General features: G+C 33.8%; 1 protein-coding gene across 6 annotated transcripts in view; it reads right to left on the reverse strand.

Annotated features, from left to right (window-relative positions):
• Positions 1 to 243: 243 nt before the first annotated feature.
• Positions 244 to 16206, reverse strand: part of LRCH2 (leucine rich repeats and calponin homology domain containing 2) — a 200779-nt gene continuing 184816 nt past the window's right edge. For 5 of the 6 annotated variants that reach the window (XR_011647944.1, XM_058291724.2, XM_058291723.2 and 2 more), the window contains one exon: positions 244 to 4275. Coding sequence is in view for 4 of the 6 variants with exons in the window: in XM_058291724.2 (XP_058147707.1) it covers positions 4156 to 4275 (120 nt within the window). In the remaining 2 variants the exon portion in view is untranslated. The remainder of the gene's footprint in view (positions 4276 to 16206) is intronic. The other variant, XR_011647943.1, reaches the window with a different exon arrangement.

A 16206-nucleotide genomic window follows, 5' to 3' on the forward strand; every position in this document is an offset into this window, starting at 1 on the left:
GTTGGATATATGACTATTTTATAATCATAAAACATTATTGTATGACTACTTTCTTTTATTTTGAAAGTTATACTATGTATTTAAAATTATCTTTAAAAGAAAAAAATGCAAACTACTCTTATTCAGAGCCTAAAGTACCTTTTAAAATCAAGAATATCCCAAAACCCTTAACAATGTAGAACATATTTTTCCTAAGCTTAAATGTCAAAGTAATAAAAATAATGTATTTCAGAAACAAGAAAATATTATGCAATTTTAAAATATTTTAATATTAATATTTCCAAATTTACCAATTCCAGAAGATATATACACATTTCCAAATTAATCTAACATAGTAATTTATCAGTCCCTGGGAGTGTCCAAACCTTAAGACAGGTTTCTGAATACTCTAAAATGGTTTGATGAAGAATATCAAAATGTGAATTTACTGGAGCAGAGAACAAGTTTAATATTACCTAAAAAAATTCAAAATTCTGTGATAAGGGAAGTAGCTGTGGCTCAATTGATCAGGCTCCTGGTCTACCATATGGGAAGCCCTGGGTTCACATCCCAGGGCCTCCTTGTGAAGGCAAGCTGGCCCGCACACACAGACAGCTGACGGCCTGTGTCTGTGAAGAGCTGGTGCAGCAAGATGATGCAACAAATGGAGACAAGCAGACACAGAAGAACCCACAGTGAATGGTCACAGAGGGCAGACAGCAAGCAAGCCACAAGGTATGTGTGTGTGTGTGTGGGGGGGGATTTAAAAAAAAAATCCAATGGGCCATATTAAAAAAAAAATCTGTGGTAAACTTAGTTTTCAAATACCTTATGGCAAACATCTTCTTTCAGTACTTCTTTAAATCTGTGATTTTAAGTTGAATAACTATAAAACAGAGGGCAATATTATCTTTAGTACCATTTAACTGGATGAATTTTTACCTTAAGGGTGAATCACTTATATGAATAAATAGTTGTTTTTTTAAAAATATGCAGATTTTTAAAAATCAGTAGCTTGAAAATTAAAGATCGAATTTTCTTATCAAATGGGTTAAAGTTAATTCAATTATATACTTTCTATTGGAATCTGCAACAAAAAGTAATCACAGTTTGACCTATCTTACTCTTTATTTTATGTAATGGTTTATCTTACATTTGTCTTATATAAAGAATTTATCATATATAAAGGAGACAACATTTTGTGAGAATATCTGAGGAAATGATTAGTTTTATAAAAAACATTATCCACTGAAAACAACATGACTAAGAAAATCTAGACTCTTACAATGACTTACAGTGAGTATCATCTTGACATTTGACTACTTTCCACTATAGAACACAAACACAGGTTATCAAATGCTGACAAAAAATGGATGCACTGATGTTGAGAGAGGAGGTAGAAAAGAGAGAAAAGAAATCCCAGACTAATTTTTTCATTCAACTTTATCCACAGTTTACATCGGTAATATACATTTAGTGTTACTTTTTTTGTTGTTATTTTTTCCATTTATTTTTAAGTGCACCAGAAAATCAATTATGATAGAGCTGGGAACCATATAAATATTTCTGATTTCTTCAGAAGATTCAGTTTAGAAGAGTCATTAAACTTGCATTCTGTAAAGGTAATTATTAAACCAGAGGTGATGTATTTTCACTCCTTAGTTCAAACACTAACATATCCAATATCACTTGTTCTTTCTTGTGCCATACAGTAATATAATTTAAAAGAATTGGCTATCTACTACATTTTGAGGGCCTAATAAAATATTTTAGTTTGAATATTAAATCTTCATCAAATCACAAATCCAATTCAAATAATAATAATCATTCTCAATGCAATAACTGATGAAGTAAATATATAATAACCAGAACTCATTTAGAATAAAATTTATGCTTAAAAACTACTAAAAGAAATACACCAAATTTTGGTGTAATGTCCTTTGGGATTATGTGGTGACACTGCCTTAGAGGTGGCATTGCCTTTTGTCACTATAGTATGTAACTAAATTTTCATGGCGTGGTCCTCAGATGGACTCATCTTGGAACTTGCTTTGCAGAAAATGTTATATTGAAGTTCTGGTGTTTTATTTTTCTTTTTAAAAGTAATGATCAACTGACAAATAACTGAAATGCAATAGGAAATTGCCTATAATTTCACTAATATTCAACAAAACAAAACATAAAAATATCTGTAAAGAATTTAAAAACTAGATTGATTAATAAAAGCAATTCTAAAGTATTCTACCTATGAAAGCAGTATGAATACCATAGTTTTCCCTGGTCACTTTATTTGTGACACTGTCTAATTTCTACATTAAAAATTAATTAAGGTATTTAGTTGCCATTCTTACTTATATTACCTAAGTTTTCATGAAGGAAATTGATTATGTCAGTGAGGATTTTTAAAGATCCAAATGAAAAATAATAACTAATTAGTTCAAAATATTTAAAGTAATAAAAAACAAATAATTTAATTTTTGAACCTTATAGTCATAAGGATATTTAAATTTTTAAATACTCTGATTTGACCCTTGAGTAATGTAAAGAACACATATGTATTCTAAAGCCAAAATTCAATTATATGGCTTCATGCCAATGAACGAAAAAAAAAAAAGTAGAGTTGTTTCCTGAACCTACACCATTTGGCACTCTAGTTTTTAACTTTTATATATATCCTTTGAAATACTCAGGCCAAAATTTTTAATAAGTTGCATCAGTATTAAGAGGTAACAAGTGCAAACAATCACATTTTTAAAATATGATACTTGTTCGGCTAAAAATAATTATTAAAATCCTAGATTGTTGTTATGAGGACAGGAGTGGGGTGAGGGGGGTGGGGGTATATGGGGACCTCATATTTCTTGAATGTAATATTAAAAAAATAAATAAAGAAAAAAAAAGTTAGGCTAAAAAGACAAAAAAAAAGGCCACAAAAAAAAAGTTCTACAGGAAACCAAGTTATTCATGACAGTAATGTTTTTGAAAAATTCCTGTTCTACTATCAACTTAAATTCATCCATCGCTAAAATGAACAAATACTTTATTTAACACAATGTACTTATGAAAATATTCATTGAATGGTCTGTGTTTAGTTCTGCATCAAGTTCATCGAAGATCATTTACAGGATCTACAAATGGCCAGAATTAAAATAAACAGTTATTCCTCAATTGCTGCTTTCTGAATGTAGCTAAAGGCAGAACTGATGTAGTGTTCTTAAAAGTCAAGCTAAAAAATCCAAGCTTTGGAAGTTTTATCAAAATTTCCTCGATAATTAGTAATTTACTAGTTCCCCAAAATCTTAGTTTTGGGTAACATTTCCAATACAGAAATAAAATACTCTTCAAATAATACATTTTAAAAGATTAAATTTTGCAAAATTAAATAGTATAAATAAAGCTTATTAACATTTCTTTTTGACAACATGAACTAGCCAATTTAAGGAAAACTGCAATGGACTAAATAAAAACCCACGAATGTCATGCCATAAGGCATATTTAAATCCTCACATATTACTGGACTAACATAATCTACCTAAATATTTTAAAGTTCCACTGACTCTATTAATACATAAAAAAAATTTCAAAAATGTTTAAGACAATGTAGGAGTCATCAATTACACAGGCACTTCACATGTAAACAATCTACAGTACAAACAAAAAATTTGGTACCAACCTATAATACTAAAAGAATGTAACATAGAGTTCTGTTTCTCCTACTCATTTTTACCTAGAAAACTAAGACCAAAAATTGAAGAAACTGTGCATTAACTAGAGTTAAGAGTGTATTAAGAACTCAATACAGAATTGTTTTATATCAGTAAAAAAATGGATTACATTATCTAGATGTTTAATAGTATACAATGATATAAAAATTGAAATCACATTTTAAATTTAGTATCAATCTCCTTTCTGAAAAAATATTCAATGTCATCAACTGACTCAGTAAAAAGAGAATTTGAATGTATCAAAAACTCTTATTAAATTAATCCAGTTTAATACTCAAAAGCTGTTTGAGTAATTCAAAGCTTAATTTTGAGTTTTTTCATATAATTTTTAAAACCCTAAATCTTAATCTAATAAAAATATTTGGATTGGATATTCTTATTCATGAAGTTGAGATAATTGAGATTATTTCAAATAAATGAAACTATACACTTAATATTTCTAAATGTTGTATCAAGCCTTAGAAAGTTGAGATGCCTTGGTTGTAGGTAATTCAAGAAGAGCCTGAACTGTGACACCAACTTTCACAAGACCTCGTTCTTCCAAAATATGATGAGGTAAACAGAGTCTTTCCTGAAAAACAAAATCAATGGGGTTAGAAAATTAGTTTTCAATAGCACAAGTCAAATCAAAATTTAGCAAAAGTCCAGTATGAATTAAGTCAGAATAGAATTTTCAAAGCATGGTTTCTGTTTTTAAACATTTTTAAAACACGTTTCTTGAATGAAAATTTGCCTCTCCAATATTCTCCCCATTTATACCTGAAACTCTCAACACAACAAATGTTCTTAAAAGAAATGGTCTCCACTTCTGCATTCCCCACACAACCATTGATATCCCACATCTGCCCTTAAAATCTGCCACTACAATTGCTCTTTTTTTAAAAAATCATCAATGAGCTTCTAAATAACAAGTGTTCTGCATTTCTACTTGACTGCTCTACATAATATACCTTTATTTACTTCTGTTTTGAAACTTTGCCATCATTGTCTTCAGTGACACCACTCTTTCTAGTTCTCTAACTATAAATTAGGCTTCATTAGCCTTTGTGAGATCCTCTTCTAACTTCTTAAATGCTGGGAAGAGTTCTGTCTTCACCCTCCTTTCTTTGTACACTATATTTTCTCCATGGTATTCTCATTTATTCCTATAATTTTAACTATACTGATAACTTCTAAATCTTTAATTACTTGTGAATATCTCTGCATTGAACTCTAGATAAAAATCCCAATTGGACACACTGGAATAGATGTCCAACATATCAAAATTAACATGGCAAATGCAGAACTACTTCTTGGCTGAAGCAGTCTATACTTCTGTATTCTATACCTATAGCATTCAATGTCCCTTAAAATAAACTTAGAGGTCATAATTTCACTTCTCCTTCTTCTTCACTCCCCATAATCCACTGATCACATTCCAGATCCTACTGATGATATTCTCTAAAGAGTTATCAGAAACCATTTCTAGGTTCAATTTTTCTTGCTTTATTTACTGTCATGTCATTATTTTGGTTAACTACTCAACTAACTGCTGAAATATATATTAGAAAAAAGAAAGATTTTTAAACTAGTAACATCAACTCCCACCTTAAAAACTAAAAAAAGAATGGCAAATTAAAGCATTGTTGAGCAGAAAGAAGAAAACTGTGGTAGACTGAGTTATGAGCATGAATTTAGACATGTTCTTAAACTCAGGCAATATTCCATGTAGGTAATGGATTCATAGATTCAACACAATATCAATCAAAATTGCAGCAGCCTATTTTACAGAAATAGAAAAGCCAATTACCAAATTGATTTGGAAGGGAAAGGGATTGTGAATAGCCAAAAATACCCAAAATAAGAAGAGAAAAGTTGGAGGACTCATGCTTCCTGATCTTGAAGTGTATTATAAATCTACAGTAGACAAAACAGCATGGTATTGACATAAAGATAGACAAAATAACCAATGGAATTGAATTGAGAGATCAGAAATAGGCCCTTCTCTTTATAGACAACTGATTTTTGATATGTCTACGAAATCCACTTTTCTGGGACAAAGCAGTCTCTTCAACAAATGATGCCTGGGAGAACTGGATTGTCATAACCAAAAGAATGAAAGAGGACCCCTATTATCACTCTCTACCAAATGGGTCAAAGACCTAAACATAAAATCCAGGACCATAAAACTCCCAGAAAATAATATAGGGAAACATCAACAAGACATTGTGGTTGGTGGGGGTCTCAAATATTACACCCAAAGCATGAGCAAGAAAAATAAATAAAAGGGACCTCCTCACAATGAAACACTTCTGCACCTCAAAAGAGTTTGTGAAGAGGGTAAAAAGACAGCCTACTCAGTTATAGAAAATATTTGGAAATCACACATCTGACAAAGGTCTAATACCCATGATATAAAAAGAGATCCTACAATTCAACAATAAAAAGAAAAAATGACCAGATTAAAAAATGGGCAAAAGCCTTGAATAGATATTTTTTAAAGAAGAAATACAAATGGCAAAAAAAAAAACACATGAAAAATGTTCAATATCACTGGATATTAAGGAAATGCAAACCAAAATTACAATGAGATATTATTTCACAACTACCTAAATGGCCACTATTTTTTAAAAAAATAGAAAATTATAAGTATTGCAGAGGATGTGGACAGACAGGAATGCTTACTTATTGCTGGGGTGGGAATGTAGAATGTTACAGCCACTGTGGAAGTTCTATTTGGCAGTTCCTAAGTAGTATATAAAGCTGTCATGTAACCCACAAATACCACTACTAGATATATTCCGAGAAGAACCGAGAGCAGTGACACAAACAGACATCTGCACACCGATGTTCATAGCAACATTATTCGCAATTGCCAAAAGACAGAAACAACCCAGGTGTCCATCAACTGGTGAATGGGTAAACAAATTATGGTATACGCACACAATGGAATATTATTCAATTGTAAGAAGAAATGAAGTCATGAAGCATATGACAACAGGGATGAAGCTGGACGACATTTTGTTGAGCGAAGCAATCAGGCAAAAAAGGACAAATACTGTATGATTGTGCTAATTTGAACTAAATATACTATGTAAACTCGTGGTTTTAATAACTAGAATATAGGTCACCAGAAAATAGAATGAGGTTAGAGAATGAAAGTTATTTTTGATTTGTGCAGAACTGGTGAAAAGTTGTTTATAAATCTTTGGAAATTAATAGAAATGGTGAAAGCACATCACTGTATCTGTAACTAGCAGTGCTATTATATGTGTATGGCAGTAGTAAAAAGGAAAGGAAATGTCTAAGGACATGTATATTACTAGAAGGAAAGCTAAAAAATGTAAGACAGGACTGTATGACATAGTGTGAATGACTGTATGACTTCATGTGAAATACGAATATGGGTAATATTGCATATATAAGACTTTTCTGTTTTATATATATATATATATATATATATATATATATATATATATACACACACACACACACACACACACACGTTGGAAAGATGGAAAAAGAGATGGAAAAAGAATAGCATCTGTGTAGGGCAGAAAAAGCATAGAGAGATTGAGAGGCAATGAGTTTTTTCTTCCATTTTTTATAATTATTTTATACAATAGATTGTATACTTTTGATAGATTGTATGCTTTATTAATATGTATCAATAAAATCAAATTCTTTTTATAAAAAGATGATCAACACCATTATTTTGGGAGAAGCAAATTAAAACCACAATGGCAAAGCACCACATACCTACTAGAATGGCTAAAATTAAAAAGATGGGCTACTTCAGGAAGATGGGTGATTAGAGAGGTAGAGGGATCACATCTCTCCCAGGAAAACAGAGGACAGGCAGAGAGAGTCTGGAGGGCTGTTCCGGGGTTTTGGACATCACAGAAAAGCTTGACACTAGCCAGAAGAGAGTCTTGGCAAGCTGGAAAAATTCTATGAGTAAAGCTGTTACAGTTGCTGCTGGCATCCATTCCCCTACCCTCAGAGCAAATAGCAGTCTGTGGACTGTAACACCTATGAACTGAAGCAGCTATGGACTGTAGGGGCTATTGACTGAGAGGGTTTCAGGGGTGCTTTTACCCAAGACAGGGGAGAGGGAGGGACACAGCCAATGAGTTCTTTCATATTTTGGCCATGGAACTTGATCTACTACATTGGAAGGGTTGCATATTCCAAGGCTTGGTAGGGCTATGATACAGTTTACCCTGAGAGCTGGCAGGAAGCTAAAGAAAATTTGCCTTTTCAAACACCCTCCATTTGGCCCTGGGCTGACTGCTGAGGAGGCAGAGGGAGGGAGGATTAGGCCAGCAAAGGGAGGACAAATACTGAGAATCTTTGATGATTTTGTGGGGCTTGGCCCACCTTGATGACATTGCTTCAGCATCACTAATGAGAACTTTGCAAACAATCATAGATACAGTGACCTAGGATAAGGGGTGTGTCAAAGATCACCACCTGCTAGCAGAATAGAAAAGTACATAAAAATAAGGGTAAAAATAATGATTAAATAAAAGGCAATCAGGTGCCCTTACTGTGCCCCCTCTATAAAGCCCTTGGAAACTGGCCTGCACCACATTACTGGGTCCTTAGCCATGGTTTGAGTAATTAAACAATTTCAATCCTCAATATCTAGAACAAGTTGTACCAAGAACCAATGAACAGTGGTAACACACAGCTACTTAACAGTAAATCCCTAGGCAAAAGAGAAAAACTGAACATCAGAGTAAACTCAACATCATAATCAGTTGCATAGATATTAGAAAAGAATTATAGACCATACCAAGAAAAAGGAAGATACGAATCAGATAAAGGAACAGATCAAAGCCTCAGACAAAACACAGAACTTGAAATAGCTGATTAATGAGGCTCACGCAGTTCTTTTAAATGAGAGCATGGAGTAGAACAACAATGTGGATAAAGAAATAAAAGACATTAAGAAGAAACTAGGTGAGCACAAGGAAAATTTTGATATCTTGGATAAAAAAATAGCAAAGCTTATGGGAATGAAAGACACAGAAAGTGAGATTAAAAATATAACAGAGGCACAAAACAGCTGATATGAAATCACTGAAGAAAGAATCAGGAACATAGAAGACAGAACAGCTGAAATAGAAAACAGAGAACAACAAAGAGAGAAAAGAATGGAAAAATAGAGTAGGGGCTTTGGGCATGGAATGATAGCACAAAGCACATGAACATATGTGCTTTGGCCATTCCAGAGGGAAAAGAAAAGGAAAAAGGGACAGAAAGAAGAAATAATGTCCAAAAATGTCCCAATGCTCATGAAAGACATACACACATACACACACACACACACATACATGTCCAGGAAGCAAATGGCAATTAATAAATCCAAATTTACCTACCCCATGACATATAATATTCAGGATGCCAATTGCCAAAGATAGAGAAAATTCAGAAAGCAGCAAGGGAGAAGAGAAACTTTCCAAACAAGGGAGGTACAATAAGAGTTAGTGAGGATTTAACTTCAGAAACCATGGAGGCAAGAAGGCAGTGATATGATATAATTAAGGTACTGAAAGAGAAAAACTGCCAGCTAAGAATTCTTTATCTGGCAAAACTGCCTTCAAAAATGATGGTGAGTTTAAAATATACACAGATAAACAGAAACTAATTTCAGAAAACAAGAATCCAGCTTTGCCGGAAACACTAAAGGGACTTCTACAACCAGAAAACGAAAGAGGAGAGGCTTCGAGGAGAGTGTAAAAGTGAAGACTATCAGAAAGAGTAACCAAAATGATAAAAAGACAGACAAAAATAAGATATGTCATATGAAAGTCAAAGGGTAAAAAAGGCTGAAAAAGGTAATGCCTTTTAAGAAACACTGAATGATAATGGCTTAACCTCCCCAAAGGACAAAGGTTACAGAATTGAAAAGAAAACATAAGTCATCCATATGCTCTCTGTAGAAGACTCATCTTAGAAGCAAGGATTCTAACAGACTGAAAGTGAAAGGTTGGAAAAAGATATTTGATGCAAATAGTAAATAAAAGAGAGAAGGGGTAGCTACACTGGTTCAGACAAAACAGATTTTAAATGCAAAGAAGTGATAAAAAAAAGGAGAAGGTCATTATATATGAATAAAAGGGACAATCCACCAAGATGGAGTGATAGATATAAATATCTATGTACCTAAACAGGATACCCCAAAATATTGGAGCAAACTCTGGCAAAAATATAAGGAAAACTAGAGATCTCTACAATAATGATTGGAGACTTCAACACACCACTGGCCTCAACAGATAGAGAAAACAGAAAACTTCAAGATTATAATAAACAAACTGGACCTGAATGGCAAATACAGAACATTGCACACTGAATCAGCAAGTTGTATATTCTTCTCAAATACTCATGGATCTCTCTCCAAGAAAGAGCATATATGCTGAGCCACGACAAAGCTCTTAATAAATTTAAGAAGCTTCGAATTATAGAAAACACCTTCATTGATTATAGTGGAATGAAGATGGAAGTCAACATCAGATGGGAAGGGGGAAAATATATAAATGAATGTAGGCTCAATAACACACTCCTAAATAATCAGTAGGTCATCATAGAAATTGCAAGAGAAAATAGTACATACCTCAAGACAAATGAAAATGAGGACAGGACTTATCAAAACTTAGGGCACACAGCAAAGGCCATGCTCAGAGGGAAGTTCATAGCCCTAAATGCTTATATTAAAAATGAATAAAGAGGGAACTGATGTGGCTCAAGATATTGGGATCTCATCTACCATACAGAAGGTCCAGGGTTCAATTCTGAGGGTCTCCTGGTGAAGGCAAGCTGATGCCTGCAGTGAGCTAGTCCAAGCAGAAAGCTGGCCCATGCAGAGTGCTGGCCTATGTAGAAGTGCTGGCCCATGCAGGAGGTCTGACCCACATGGAGTTCTGGCTGATATAGAGAGCTAGCGCAGCAAGACGAAGCAACCAAAACAGACAACACAGAGGAGAGACATTAAGAGATGCAGCAGGGAGCTGAGGAAGCACAAGAGATTGAGTGCCTCTCTCCCACTCCAGAAGGTCCCAGGGCTGGTTGCTGGTGCTGCCTAAAGAGAAGACAAACACACATGGAGAACATACAGCAAATGGACACAGAAAGCAGAGAGCAAGTGCAAAACAAAAAGGGGATGAGGGAGAAAAAATAAATAAATACATCCTTTTAAAAAATGAATAAAGAGTAAAAATCAGAGACTTAAGTGAACACTTGAAGAAACTAAAAACGTGCAGCAAAAGCATCAAAAAACAAGCAGAGAGAAATAAATAAGAGCAGAAATAAATGAAATTTGCCCCCAAAATAGAGGAAGTGAACAAAAATAAAACCTGATGGTTTAAGAAAATCAGGAATATTGGCAAACTTTTAACTAGACTAAGAGAAAAAGAGAAAAAATACAAAGAAATAGGATCTGGAATGAAAGGGGGATGTTATAACTGATCCCACAGAAATAAAAGAATTACAATAAGAGGATAACATGAGGGGGATCCCTGAAATCTCTGTTGTGCTGAGGTGCTCCCAAACCCTGAGCGGGCTGTTTCGGGGGCTAGCAGGGCAGGAGATGTCTGGATGTTGATTTGGTCCTTTTTCATTTATTTAATTTTTTCTATTTCTTTTTCATGCTTGTTTCCCCCATCCTTTTCTTTACCCCCCCTTTTTCTCATCTTTTTTTTTCTTTTCTCTCTTTTTCTTCTTATTTAATTTTATTTCTATAATAGGTGCTGCAGGGTGATTTTCATACTTGCTGTGTTTCCTCATCCTCCAATTTCTCCTTTCTGTGTGTAATGATTTTGGCCATGTACACTCTCCCCTTTCCCCAACAACTTTTTATCCTCCATCATCTACAGTTTCTCTTACATTTCACCTCCCTTTCTCTGTCCCACAAATTGTCTGACTTTTTATTTCTAATACCTTTGTTCTGTTTTCTTTAACCCACTCTTGATATTATTGTCTTTCTTTTCTCTTTCCCTCTTTCAAGAAAACACTGGACTTTTAATTCATTCTCAATTCCTCCCCATATTCAGTTGACTGTCTTATTATAGGTACTCTACTTACTGCTATAACTCTATGCAACCTACATGAGTCTAATATCCATTCCCCTATATCTCACATTGTTCCTCTTTTAACATTTATTGCCAATACTACTTTATACATTTTCTTTTCTTACTCATTCTGTTTTCCCTGACACTAATATTTTCCTTCAAAGTAAACATAGCCAGCAACAAGAAAATAGCGAAAGAAGAACAAAGTGACAGAGAGAAGACATAACACTTAAGCAAGGAAAAAAACTAACTAATCCCCAAGACTAGAAAAAGAAGCTAAGGAACTGATTACACCCGTCAAGTTAAAATGATAACCAGACAGCAACAAAAACTACAAACCAAACCAATAATCAGGAATACATGGCCGAATCAAATGAACAAACTAAAAACCAAGAAGGGGAGCAAAACATTGGACAAGTAATTAAAGACCTCAAAACATATATTAGAGACCAACTTAATGAAGTAAGAGATTAACAATATGAAGAAAACACTTGGAGAGGAAATTACAGACATTAACAATATGAAGAAAACACTTGGAGAGGAAATTACAGACATATGCAAAAAGATAACAGATATGATGGTGATGAACACCACAGTTAAAGAAATCAAAAATACACTCTCAGCAAATGGCAGCAGATTTGAAGAGGCAGAGGAGAGAATTACCAACATGGAAGACAGTACATCAGAAATCAAACAGATAGTAGAACTGATCGATAAAAAGATAGAAAAAATCCAGTGGAGACTTAGGGACCTGAATGACAATGAAAAATGCACAAATATACGTATTATAAGCATCCCAGAAGGACAAGAGAAGGGAGGGGGATAGAAGGAGTGTTGCAGGAAATAATGGCTGAAAACTTCCCAAATCTACTGAGAGAGTTGGATGTACATGCCCAGGAAGCACAATGCACCCCGAACACTGTGAATACCAACAGGACCACTGTGAATACCAACAGGACCACTCCAAGACATATAGTTGACAAATTATCCAATGCTCAAGACAAAGAGAAAATTCTAAAAGCAGCAAGAGAAAATAGAGCCATCACATACAAGGGAGGCTCCATAAGATTAAGTGCTGATTTCTGATCTGAAACCATGGAGGCAAGAAGGCAATGGTATGATACAGTCAAGGCACTGAAAGAAAAAAATTTCCAACCAAGAATACTCTACCCAGGAAAACTAGCATTCAAAAAAGATGGAGAGTTCAAAATATTCACAGATAAACAGAAATTAAAAGAGTATGCCAACAAGAACCCTGCTCTTCAAGAAATACTAAAGGGAGTTCTGCAGGAAGAAAGGAAAAAAAAGTGCAAGCAGAGGTGGACAAGAGTGTAAGAGCAAGAAAAATGACAAAAAGAGGAGGAAAAAGAAAATCAAAATATGACAAACACAAGTCCAAACAAAATATGGCTAACATGAATAATTCCTTGAAAGTAATAACACTGAATGTCAATGGATTAAACTCACCTCTCAAAAGATGCAGACTGGAAGACTGGATAAGGAAATATAACCCATCTATATGCTGTCTACAAGAAACACATCTTAGACCCAGGGATGCATGGAGGTTGAAAGTGAATGGCTGGAAAACAATCTTACAAGCAAACAATAACAAAAAAAAGTCAGGAGTAGCTATATTAATATCAGATAAAATAGACTTTAAATGCGGAACAATTGTGAGAGACAAAGAAGGATACTACATATTAGTGAAAGGGACAATCTGTCAAGAAGATCAAACAATCATAAATATTTATGCTCCTAACAAGGGCGCCTCTAAATACGTGAGGCAAACGCTGGAAAAACTAAGTGAAAGAATAGATGCATCTACAATTATGGTGGGAGATTTTAATACACCACTATCAACTCTGGACAGCACATCTCAAAAGAAAATCACTAAAGAAACAAAATATTTGGACAGTATATTAGAGTAGCTGGACCTAATAGATATACACAGATCATTGCATCCAAATACAGCAGGATATACATTTTTCTCAAGTGCACATGGATCATTCTCCAAGATAGACCATATACTAGGCCACAAAGAAAGGCTCAATGAATTCAGAAAAATCAAAATAATACAAAATAATATCTCTGATCACAGTGGAGTGAAGCTTGAAATCTGCAAGGGACAGAGGATCCGATTTCACACAAAGATATGGAAATTAAACAGCACACTCTTAGAAATACAGTAGGTCAAAGAGGAAATCTCAAAAAAAATTAATAACTACCTTGAAACTGATGAAAATGATAACACAACATACCAAAACTTATGGGATGCAGCAAAAGCAGTACTGAGAGGGAAATTTATAGCCATAAATTCATATATCAAAAAAGAAGAAAGAGCAAAAATTGAAGAACTAACTGCACATTTGGAGGAATTAGTAAAAAACAACAACAAAGTAACCCCTCAGGAAGAAGAAAGAAAGAACAAAGATAAGAGCAGAACTAAATGAAATAGAAAATAAGAAAGCACTTGAAAATATGAACAAAACCAAGAGCTGGTTCTTGGACAAGATGAATAAAATTGACAAACCCTTAGCTAGACTAATGAAGAAAAAAAGAGAGAAGATGCAAATACACAAAATAAGAAATGAGAGAGGGGATATCACTACTGACCCTACAGAAATAAAGACTATCATAAGAGGATACCCTGAAAAACTATATTCCAACAAAAGTGACAATTCAAAGGAAATGGACAAATTCCAAAAAACAGATAAGCTGCCTATATTGATGAAAGAAGAAATTGACAATCTCAAAAAACCAATCACAAGTAAAGAGATAGAATCAGTCATTAAAAACCTCCCAACTAAGAAAAGACCAGGGCCAGACAGCTTCACAGTTGAATTCTACAAAACATTCTGGAAAGAACTAATGCCAATCTTGCTGAAACTCTTCCAAAAAATTGAAACAGAAGGTACATTACCTAATTCATTCTATGATGCCAACATTACCCAAGTACCAAAGACAAAGACACCACAAGAAAGGAAAATTACAAACCAATTTCTCTAATTAACCTAGACACAAAAATCCTCAACAAAATACTTTCTAACTATATTCAACAACACATCAAACAATTTATACACCATGACCAAGTGGGATTTATTTTGGGTATGCAAGGATGGTTCAATATAAGAAAAATCAATCAATGTAATACACAATATAAACATAATGAAGGGAAAACATCACATAATTATATTTATAGATGCAGAAAAAGCATTTGACAAAATACAACACACTTTCTTATTAAAAAAACTGCAAGAGATTGGAATACAAGGAAATTTTCTGAACATGATGAAGAGTATATATGAAAAACCCACAGCCAACATTGTTTAGAATGATGAAATGCTAAAATCTTTCTCTCTAAGATCAGGAACAAAACAAGGATTCCCATTATAACCTCTTTTATTTAACATTATCTTAGAAATACTTGCTCAAGCACTGAGGCAAGAAACAGATATAAAAGGCATTCAAATTGGAAAAGAACTAGTAAAAAATTCATTATTTGCGGATGACATGATCCTATATATAGAAAACCCTGAGAGGTCTACAACAAAGCTTCTAGAACTCATAAATGAGATTAGTAAAATCGCAGGATAGAAGAGCAATGCACAAAAATCAGTAGCATTTCGTACAACAATGATGAGCAACCTCAAGAGGAAATCAAGAAACAAATACCATTTGCAATAGTCATTAAAAAAATCAAACACCTAGGAATAAATGTAACTAAAGAAGAAAAAACTTACACACAGAGAACTACAGAACACTTGTTCAAGGAAATCAAAGAAAACCTAAATAAATGGAAGAATATTCCCTGTTCATGCAAATATTATTAAGATGTCTGTCCTATTAAAACTGATCTACACATTCAATGCAATCCCAATAAAAAGCAACACAGCATTCTTTAAGGAACTAGTAAAACTAGCTGTGAAACTTATTTGGAAAGGAAAGATGCCACGAATAGACAAAGACTTTGAAAAAGAAAAATGAAATTGGAGGAATTACACTACCTGACTACAAATCATACTACAAATCTACAGTAGTGAAAACAGCATGGTATTGGCACAAGGAGAGACACATAGACCAATGGAACCGAACTGAGAGTTTTGATAAAGATCCTCATATATATAGTCAAATAATATTCGATAAAACCACCAAAACCTCTCAACTGGGAGAGAATGGCCTATTCAACAAATGGTGCCTGGAGAACTGGATATACATATGTAAAAGAATGAAAGAGGATTACCATCTCACACCTTATAAAAAATCAACTCAAGACGTATCAAAGACCTAAATATAAGAGCCAACACAATAAAGACTTTGGAAAGCAGTGTAGGGAAGCAGCTACAGGAATCTGTAATAGGAAATGGCTTCACGAACTTCACACCAAAAGCATGAGCAGCAAAAGAACAAATAGAGAAATGGCACTTCCTCAAAATTAAAGCCATCTGCATTTC

Source organism: Dasypus novemcinctus, chromosome X (genome assembly GCF_030445035.2).
Source record: "Dasypus novemcinctus isolate mDasNov1 chromosome X, mDasNov1.1.hap2, whole genome shotgun sequence".
Lineage (NCBI taxonomy): Eukaryota > Metazoa > Chordata > Mammalia > Cingulata > Dasypodidae > Dasypus > Dasypus novemcinctus.